General features: G+C 48.2%; 1 protein-coding gene across 2 annotated transcripts; it reads left to right on the top strand.

Annotated features, from left to right (window-relative positions):
- Window positions 1-4,181: 4,181 nt before the first annotated feature.
- Window positions 4,182-6,353, top strand: LOC125549543 (uncharacterized). Of its 2 annotated transcripts, none has more exons than XM_048712938.2 (3): window positions 4,182-4,308; window positions 5,130-5,766; window positions 5,963-6,353. In XM_048712938.2, the coding sequence occupies exons 2-3, from the start codon at window positions 5,154-5,156 to the stop codon at window positions 6,196-6,198; spliced, it is 849 nt and encodes a 282-aa protein (XP_048568895.2). In that variant the 5' UTR covers window positions 4,182-4,308; window positions 5,130-5,153; the 3' UTR covers window positions 6,199-6,353. The 2 variants fall into 2 exon arrangements, with proteins under 2 accessions (XP_048568895.2, XP_087401826.1); XM_087545700.1 differs by lacking the exon at window positions 4,182-4,308 and having other exon boundaries at window positions 5,384-5,521; window positions 5,721-5,766.
- The last annotated feature ends 3,428 nt before the right edge of the window (window positions 6,354-9,781 follow it).

Genomic DNA, 9,781 nt, shown 5'->3' with positions numbered 1-9,781 from the left:
CTAAGAACTTGGTCTTCTAGAACATACCTATGCGCCCATTCCTGCTCAGAGAAAGATCTCACGTCCGCCGCTAAGTCTAGTGACGCAATCTCCTCTGTAAGCCCGGCGCGCTCCTTTTTAGAGTCACTACCATGGTTAGCTCCCCATCCCCTGAGGAACGCACGTAACTTAGCCGCCGCCGCAGTGCTTGTAGTGGTTAGTAGCATACATACTTTCTCCTGTCCTTTTTACTCTGAATATAAGATGGAAAAAGCTAGTGGTCAACCGACCGATCTTTCCTCTCACATCTCAGGGTGGACACGGTCCGGGCCGGTCCGGTCCCGGTCCGAGCCGCCGTTTGGACCGGCCGCCGGCGGTCCGGTCCGGACCGGACCGAGCAGTGCAACGGTCCTGATTTTAGGGACCGGACCGGCGGACGTGAAGCTCGGTGCGGACCGGCGGTCCTCACGGTCCCGGCGATGTCCAGTCACTGCCATGTGGGCCCAGATATCGGAGAGGTGGTTGGAGAAGCAGCATGGTGGCCGGAGTCGGACAAGGCGCACCTTATGCGCGGCGGAGCGAGGGAGAGGCGCGGGGGAGAGAGGGAGCGGCGCGGCCGCGCAGGGGAGAGAGAGGCGCGAGGGAGAGGGTGGTGTTGTGGTGAGGTGGAAGACGTGCGCGGGAGCGGGCGGCGAGAGGTAGACGACGTGCCGTGAAAAGTGGATGTTTATTACTTAGCAGTTTTCTCTGATGCATGCAAGCAATCTATCACATGCATGAGCCCACGATTATTCGTGTACAGGCTTGCCGTGATGAGTGGATCCAATTGGACGTGGAGTTAATTGTGGGATGGCACCGTGATTCTCGGATCAAACCTATTTCTTTCGTTAGCCGCGATTAAAAAGACACAACGGTGTGGAGTCCATACAAAAGGGAGAGATTTAGATTGGAAAGTAAAAGGAAACATCAGCGTGAATCATGGATAGATGTTACTAGATTGAAAGGGAGAGATTTCCGTAGAATCCTTTTGGCAGTTATTCCCATGGATGGAGTAACAAATAATCCTGGGATGAGGCCGTGATTACGTGATATCCCATTTCTCTCGTTCTTTCTATTTCTCTCCGCTGAATAAAAGGAAACAAAAGGCAGCGCATAACGTGGGTCTTCATCTATCTCTTGCCAACGGCCATCGCGTGGATTGGAGGAAGCAGATGACCGCGCGAGCACGATCTGCCTCATCCTCCTGCGCTTCTTCTTCGGTCCGACCGAGCGGACCGGGCTTTAACCGGACCGGACCGAAGATTTTTCGGTCCATATTTTGCAGACCGGACCGGCTATTTTTTTGAACGGGCCAGGATCGAGCTGGGCGGGACCGAGCGGGCCACGAGCGGGCCAAAAAGCCCGCTCGTGTCGTCCACCCTGACTCACATCCACCACATTCCTCGCTTGACACGTCATGATGGACCAGCGCAGAGCTTCTTTCCTCCATCCCTATCTCTAACGAAATGGCAGCATATTTTTATCTCTTCTATCCATGCGTTGAATCTCATCTGACCATGCAGAGCGCTCGGTACTGCAGTTCTCGCAACTGAGGACCTGCTTCGAAAAGGCATACCGCAACAAAAAATGGGGTGATGCAGAGACCACGGGGTGCTCTCTCCATTGCAGCCGTAGGTGTTCTTGCAAGTTTTCACAACAACAGTCTTGTTCCAGGAAATACATAGAAGAAGTTAGAGATGTTGGATCCTATTGCAATGAAGGTTTTGCAACGAGAGTCTTGTTACAGAAAAATAAGAGAAGACGTTTTGCATCAAGGGTCTTGTTGCAGAAAAATAGAGAAGAAAAAGATTTGCAATAGGGGTCTTATTGCAATAAATTAAAGAAGAGAATATTTTGCAACAGAGGCCTTGTTGCAGAAAATTAGAGAAGAGATTTTTGTAACAATGCTCTTGCTGCTGAAAGTTAGAGAAGAAGAGATTCCGCAACAAGAGCATTGTTACAGGAAATTAGAGAAGAATAACGTACGGCTTGCGTTGTACAATCGAACGGCTCATGAGGCGGCGGATCTTTTTAAAAGATCCGCCAGCTGGCGTGTAGCACTGCCCATATAAGATTTGTATGAAGTCAAACTTTAAAGTTTGACCAAATTTATAGAAAAAGATATCAATATTCACAATACAAAATCAATATCTTTAGATGTGTCAGGAATATAAATTGCATATTGTATAACTTTAATATTGTGGATGTTGATATTTTTATCATATATATAAATTTGGTCAAGGTCGACAAAGTTTGACTTCAAATAAGTCTTATATGCCGAGTAAGAAGGGCCAAAGGGAGTATGGTATTAGTGATGATACTACCCCTTGATGCATATTATCATATATTAGTATCTTATAAATGACTTCAATTATTGCCAAGCAAGACACATAGTTATTTAATTCTATGTCACATCATTAAAATTGTCTATGCATGATACTCTCACTACGGGCATCCTTAAGGAAACGGAACAGACATGGAGATGTGAGTTTGGCGGTGGTGTGAGGCATTAAGGGCTGATTGCATGCAACCATGGAAAACGTCAAGAGGTTACTGACGGAAAAATTAGGAGGGGAGACGGAAGCAGGCGGCTGACTAGATTCAAATCGGAGAATGATGATGGCAGCCGCCATTGACTTGCTATCTACACGGGAGAGGATGAGGTGAAAATTTAGGTCAGGACATGCTAATGCACGGCAAGTGGTGGGTAATATTTTTAAACTAATAGAATGCAAAATGGTGTATGTAATGGATGCGGTTTTTTAATGGCAAAGTGGGTAATTTTCGTGTACTTAAATTTAACGGCAACAAACTGAAGTCTAACAAATCAATGATCAGATCTTTCTTAATCTTGTGGGAAGTTTTAGCCTATTCATCTGTTTTACTCCCTCCGTCTGAAAATACTTGTCATCAAAATGGACAAAAAGGAGTGTATCTAGAACTAAAATACATCTAGATACATCCTCTTTTATTCATTTTGATGACAAGTATTTCCGGACAGAGGGAGTAGTATATAATAGATAGAAAATAGAAGATAATAGATAGATAGATAGAAGATGACAATACGAAAATCCTTTTCTGAGCCATGGCTCATCTGCACCCGTGTAGAATAAAAAAATTAAAATAAATACTAGAAAAATTCAAAAAATTCCAATTTTTTTCCCATGGTAGACAATTTGATGCGTGAGGCCGGCCCCAATTTTCAAATTATTTGGACAACTAAGAAATTCTCGGCAAAAATGACAAATTCGGGGTTTGTAAAACAGTTTACTGTTCATGTACTGTTTTGACCCGATTTGTCTTTTTTGCTGAGAGCTACTCAGATGTCCAACTGAGATAATATTTGGAGCGAACCTCACGCAATAAATTGTCTACCATGAGGAAAAAGTGGATTTTTTTTTGTTTTTCTAGTAGTTTTTTTGAATTTTTCCTGTCCGGATGCAGATGAGTCTGGGCACTGAATGGCTGCACTCATGACAATACCAATTTTCTGGCAGGTCATTTTCAAGGCTACGGAATGGATCGGTATGTGGTCCTTATATACTGCAAGCTGTGGAAGTGCGGGAGCATAGGGCATATGGGACGGTTGCATGGGAATCATACAAACGGTTTTGAATGGTGGTCCAGCAACAGGCCTTTGTGCGTAGTCATGTTTGCCTGTTTTACATCAGCTGTGGCATTTTTTTTCTCGGTCGATTGTTTGATATGTACTGAATTTTGCAAACCGTACTCGTACTTGCTCCATTAACATAATTATGGTTTTGTGCATCATTAGGATGCAAGGATGCAGACGCCAGGGGCTGATCCTGCTTCCAAAAAATATATTTGTTCAGGTTAACTAGAAAATTAGTTGGAATGAGTCCTGCAGACGCGGAATAGAGATGTTTTTGTCAGAATCAATACAGGTAGTAGAAACGATGTGACCAGTGTGAACATCTGTGCGAAACGAGTCAATGTGTGGAGCAAAGACTAGTAGGAGGAAATCTGGGCTGCCCAACTTAGAGCCTCACAACAAGATGATAATCCTTGTTTTTTCTTTAAAACAACAAAGAAACCCTCTCAGAAAAGAATGAATCATGACAATCCTTGCCACAACTTGGTATAACAACACGACACAGCAAAGACTAGGACCTGGACTCTAGCTCCAGTCACGACTTGTGCGGTGACAGTAGACTTGCAATTCCTTTTAAAGTTGTTGGCATCTCCATGGAAAACATCATCGAGCGGGCTGCCACATACCTTCATCTTGCGACTACGCACGCACCTTCTCTGCTATTGATATTGTGCGAGGTGTGTATCTACTATTTCACCTCAGCTTAATTATATATTATGCCTCCTATCTTTTCTTTGCCACAACCGTCATCTCTCCATCGTTTCCTTCATCGGCCAGCTTGATTTTTTTTTTACGAAATTATCACATATTGGGCCACACACACGCGCGCAACATCTAAATAGTATTTTCTTTTGAAAAAATATACTACTATCAACTGAACGTACAATCTAAAACAATTTTGTTAACTATTAGTATTGATAACTTTTCTTAATATGTGCATCACTCTCATTACTGTTCTTTGAAGTAATAATAGGGTTTCACTAAAAATTGCAACCTTTTGTCCCAAGCACCCCAAGAGAATCCAATCAAACTTATTAATCCAATCAAACTTATTATACATCTACCCGTAAAATAGATTAGTTCCTATAAAGCGTTTGGTCAAATTTCTAAAAGTTGATTATTAATATAAATACAAAATATTTAAACTGCTAAGTTGAAGTAGTGTGTAATTGGATTTTCCATGGGAAATAGTTGCGTATTTTACAAATTTGTTTCCTTTTGATTTTTAAAAATAAAATTAATTTGTAAACATTCAGTATATTGTACACTAATTTGAGGAATTTCTCTTCGTCAATGTACATGTGTTAATCTGCTGCATAAAGTCTGATGCGTAGTTATCGTGTTCACAAACCACCTTTATTATATTTGCTGATATATAAACTAAATCAGCGACAACTAATAAGGAACGAGGGAGTAATATACACGCTACTATCCAGCATATAGCAGACCACCTTATTATATTTATGTTTTTGTTCCTTTTCTTTCTTCTTTTGTGCAGTAAACCTAGCTCAAGCAGAGATAGATGGCTGCCAATACACCGACAACCGATGCAACTGGAGGACAATCATCGATGGACGAACGGATCCTGAAAGCAGCCACCTTTGGTGTTTTCTGGGACATTGAGGTGTTGGCTACAAAGAGTCCAAGCATTCTTCTTGGAGTAACTCCGCAAGGGAACAACTGCCTCCACATATCCACCATTCATGGGCACGAAGAGTTCTGCTTGTATGCGCTGGCACTAGAGCGTTCTCTCCTTGAAAAGGTCAACTGCGAGAACGAGACGCCGCTTGTCATTGCTGTTTCACTTGGCCATGCCTCTTTGGCTTCTAAATTACTGCAGCAATGCTGCGGAAGACCACGATTGAGTCGAGCAATCTTGCAACAAGACAGGTATGGATTTAACGCACTGCATCATGCTATTCGCAATGGCCACAAGCAACTTGCGCTGGATTTGATAGCAGAAGAGTCTGCCCTGTCAAGAGCTGTGACCAAGTACACTGAGTCACCCATGTTCATCGCCGTGATGAGGAATTATGTAGATGTTTCTGAAAAGCTACTAGACGTTGATGATTCTTCTGATGTTGGACAGTATGGACGCCATGCTCTTCATGCTGCAGCTAGAAATGGAAATAAAGGTGAGACCTGTGGAATATAAGTTACGGTTACAAAAGTACGTATGTACAGCAAACCAGAGCTAGCATAGTTCATGTTTTCTATTATGTTATTATATAATCATTACGAATAGTCTAATACTCGATGTCATTTCAAAGACATGTCGCAACATCACTTCATTGTTAACCATCATTCATGCATGTCTTGACTTGATTTCAGATCTTGCTCTCCAAATTATGGAGAAACGTCCTCGCCTGGCCAGAGAAGCTGACTGGGATGGGATTACTCCATTAAGAATGGCTATATCTTATAACAAGGTTGATGTTCTACAAGTATTGCTGGCACAGCGTTCTTCTTTAGCCTATGAAACTTTCAAGGATGGCTATCCTCTCCTCTATTCTGCTGCAACTCGGGGTCAAGTTGATGTTGCTCGTGTTAGAGTTAAACACGGCTAGGAGTACTAGTCCGAGTAGGCTTAGACTTTATGGCCGTATCCTACTTAGTTAGGTGCTAGCAGCGTATATAAATACATGTACCCCTAGGCTTTGTAAAACGTACCACGGAGATCAATACAAAGCAACCAGGCACGTTATGTGCCTGTGGCAATCAATCTAACACTTCCGTTTCGGTAGATCCCCTCCAACACAAGGACGGCTAAGATTGTCCCATACCCCTTCATAACGGAGGGCACGATGGGCAAAAATCGAAAAGAGGCCGCCCGCCCGCTGTCCCAATCGCAACGTCTACGTATTTGTATACGCGCCTTGTTTTTTCTTTCGGCCGGGTCGCCCCGCCAGCGCGCCCACCCCCCACGCCCCCACGTCCTACGCTAATTACGCGCCCGCCAGCGCTCCCACCCCGCTATGTACGCGCGGATAGGCATGCATGCATGCATGCATGGCGCGGTTACGGGACGGGCCCCGCTGCCGCCTGTCACGCTGCAACCCCGCTGCCGCCTGCCGCCCGCTTCCGCCTCGCCCGCCACGCTGGCCTGCGGCGCCCGCTTCCGCCTCGCGTCGGCCGCCCCCGCTTCCGCCTCGGCCTGCGCCGCTGCTCAGCTGCCGCCTCGCCTCGCGTCAGCCGCCCCCGCTGAGGCACTACCGCCTGCCCCCCGCTGCCCGCTGCCCACTGCCGCCTCGCCTGCCCCGCGTGCCCCGACGCCTCCTAAACCCCGCTGCCCGCTTCACGCCTGCCGCGCCGCCGCCTGCCGCCTGCCCCGCGTGCCCCGACGCCTATCGGTGGGCGCGCCCGTCCAACGCCCCCGACGAGTGCTCCCATAAAACCGCCCCCGACCCGCGCTCGCCTCACAGAAAACGCCCCCGACCCCGCCTCTCCTCTTAGAAACCGTCCCCGACCCCGCCTCTCCTCTCTCCGGCGCAATGCCTCGTGGACGCGGATGCTTCGGCCGGCGTTGGTTCGGCTGGGGAGGCGGCAGTGGAGGCGCAGGCAGCAGTCGCCGGGCGGGAGGCGGCGGCGGCGGCGGCGGACGCGTCGGCAGCGGTGGTGGACGCGGCGCCGCGCCCGGCGGTCTGTGGCCCTCTAGCCTCACCGGGCTGCAGACCGTGGATATCTACCGGCACGGCATCCCCGTGCCGCCGTCGTGTCGCCTAGCACACGGCTGGCACGTGACGAGCACCGGCTATGCCACGCCTGGGCCGGCACAACCCGGTCCATGGAACCCCGAAGGTCGCCTGAACTTTTGGCAAGGCCGCGACTTCGACACCGTGGTCAGCTTCTACAAGTCTTGGGGCATCCGCGCGGACGCTCCAAACGCGCCCCTCGCACCCCCCGCCGTCCCGGTTGTGCAGGCCCATGCCGGTCGGCGCGCTCGCGCAGGCGCCCCGGCTAATCCCGCCGCCGCGCCCGCTGCTCCATCAGGCGCCCCTGAGTTTCAGATCCCTCCGGAACTGGCGGCGATGCAAGAGGAGGGCGACCCGTTGGAGTCGCCGGGTTTGATCCGCGCGATCCGGAACTCCACGTCGGAGACCGGTTGGATGCCGCCGGCGGATATTGTTGACCCGACGGACCCGACAGACGAGCCAGGATACTGGTAGGCGATTAGGGACTCGACCGATACACTAGCGCAGGAGTCGGCTACCGCGGAGGAGTTTTTCGGATACTTGGGCAGTTCCGATGACTCAGACGGCGGCGAAGACGGCGGCCAGACCGTAGTGGTTGATCTTCTGAGTAGCGAGGAGGAGTAGTTAGATTTGTTTTAGTGTTAATCTTTTTTCATGTAAAATTTCGTTCGAATGTAAAATATCCTAAATATGAACGAAATTATGTTGCTTCAATGAGTAATGGATTGGTTGTATAATAAACAGGTCTTCGAATAGTAGACGCCCGGTGATAAGTTGAGCCCTCACGGAACCAATAAAAAGCCCCACACCACTGACATGTATCGAAAGCACGCACCACCGACGACAGCGCACACATATGCATGTGCCATGCACGAAAACGCACGCATACACCACGGGGTGCACCTAACAGCACCAAGCGCACGTGCATGCGCCATGCACGCAAACGCGAGGGTACGTCACAGGGTGCACCTAACACGAACACTGCACTGCACGCAACCTCAGCAGGAAAAGATGAAGTAAACACATGAAAATTGTTATTAATGGGATATTTTGATTTTGTAAAAATATGAAGTAAACACATGAAAGTAAAAAGATGAGGCAAACACATGAAATACCGGCAAAAAAAATTGTTATTAATGGGATATTTTGATTTTGTAAAAATATGAAGTAAACACATGAAAGTTAAAAGATGAGGTAAACACATGAAATACCGGCAAAAAATTTAAGTTACTTAAAAAAAAGCCCAACCACCGATGCTGAGCCATAGTAGCTTACAGAATATACTCATATCAAGCCCGAAGGCGACTCGGGCGGCTGATTGAGCCCACTAAAGGGCCCAGCATCGGGGTGCAACGGGGCAGTGGTGAGTAATAGCAGATGAGTTCGAAAGAGGGGGCAGAGGCAGCTATTTAAGTCGCTCCTCGCGCCCCCCGCTTCCGAGGTGGGACTAAAATCGCGCTGCAACGTGTCCCTCAGTGCACGCGGCCGCCGCAGGGCTCATGAGGCCGTTTTCTACGCTGTCACCGGCCGGCCCAGTTCGGCCCATAGAGGCAGGGCGCCACTCGCCCCCTCCCACGGCCCATGGCCGACGCCCCCCTCCCCTCGCCCGCGTGGGGCAACACTACACGTTGCGGGAGACGTGTTGGAGGCGTGCATGGGGGCGGGGAGATCGAGGAGGATGCGGTCGGGCGGCTCAGAGTCGCTGGGCGCGGGGATCGAGGCTGATCCAGTCGGTGCGTGGTGGCGGGATCCGAGGGAGGCGCTGGTTGGGCAGCTGGGATCCGAGGGAGGCGCTGGTTGGCTGGCATGAGGTAGGTTCGATTCGGTGGGTGCGATCTTCTGTGCATGCGCGGGTTTGTGGCGACGTGTATGTGAAAAACATGCATGAGAGAATAATAACACGGCAAAAACATGGCATGAGACACGGCCGGGTGCGTTTTTTCACCACGTCGGTCAGCCCAGGTAGTATAACACATACAATGGCATCATCATCATGAAACGACAGCAAACAAAATAAACGGAATTTTGAAACTTCAGACTATTTCACATAGGACAGTACAAAATACAAATTTATTACATAAATATTTTGAGAAAACGTAAAGAAATCACTTATCAAGTTTTGTGGCACGCACTTACGAATAAAAAACAGCATAGGTTATTCAGACAAGACTCGGGCAACCACTTTTATTCTATGTGAAAAAAGTTTGGAATAATTAATGTGGAACAAACACATGAAATACCGACACATGCAAGATATGGATGGTGCTGGTTGCACTAGGGGTGCGTGATCGCATGCATGAAATGAAATAATTTTTTGCGAGGGTGTGTGCACGCCTAATGTAGGCCCTCACGCAAGATATGAACGACATCGGACACCCTAACGCATGTCGCGTCATGTTCGGGCAGTGTTTTAGGGTATTTTCACCGCAAAAACCGTAGAAAATGCATCAGACATCAG

Source organism: Triticum urartu, chromosome 3A, assembly GCF_056163025.1.
Source record: "Triticum urartu cultivar PI428250 chromosome 3A, HENAU_Tu73, whole genome shotgun sequence".
Lineage (NCBI taxonomy): Eukaryota > Viridiplantae > Streptophyta > Magnoliopsida > Poales > Poaceae > Triticum > Triticum urartu.
The sequence above is the reverse complement of the archived record's forward strand: the minus strand, read 5'-3'. Positions and strand labels throughout refer to the sequence as shown.

Bases quoted from the DNA above. Each gene is read 5' to 3' on its own strand.
- LOC125549543 (XM_048712938.2), top strand. From the start codon at position 5,154: ATGGCTGCCAATACACCGACAACCGATGCAACTGGAGGACAATCATCG. The intron at 5,767-5,962 runs GTGAGACCTGTG...ACTTGATTTCAG, and splicing joins AGCTAGAAATGGAAATAAAG to ATCTTGCTCTCCAAATTATG.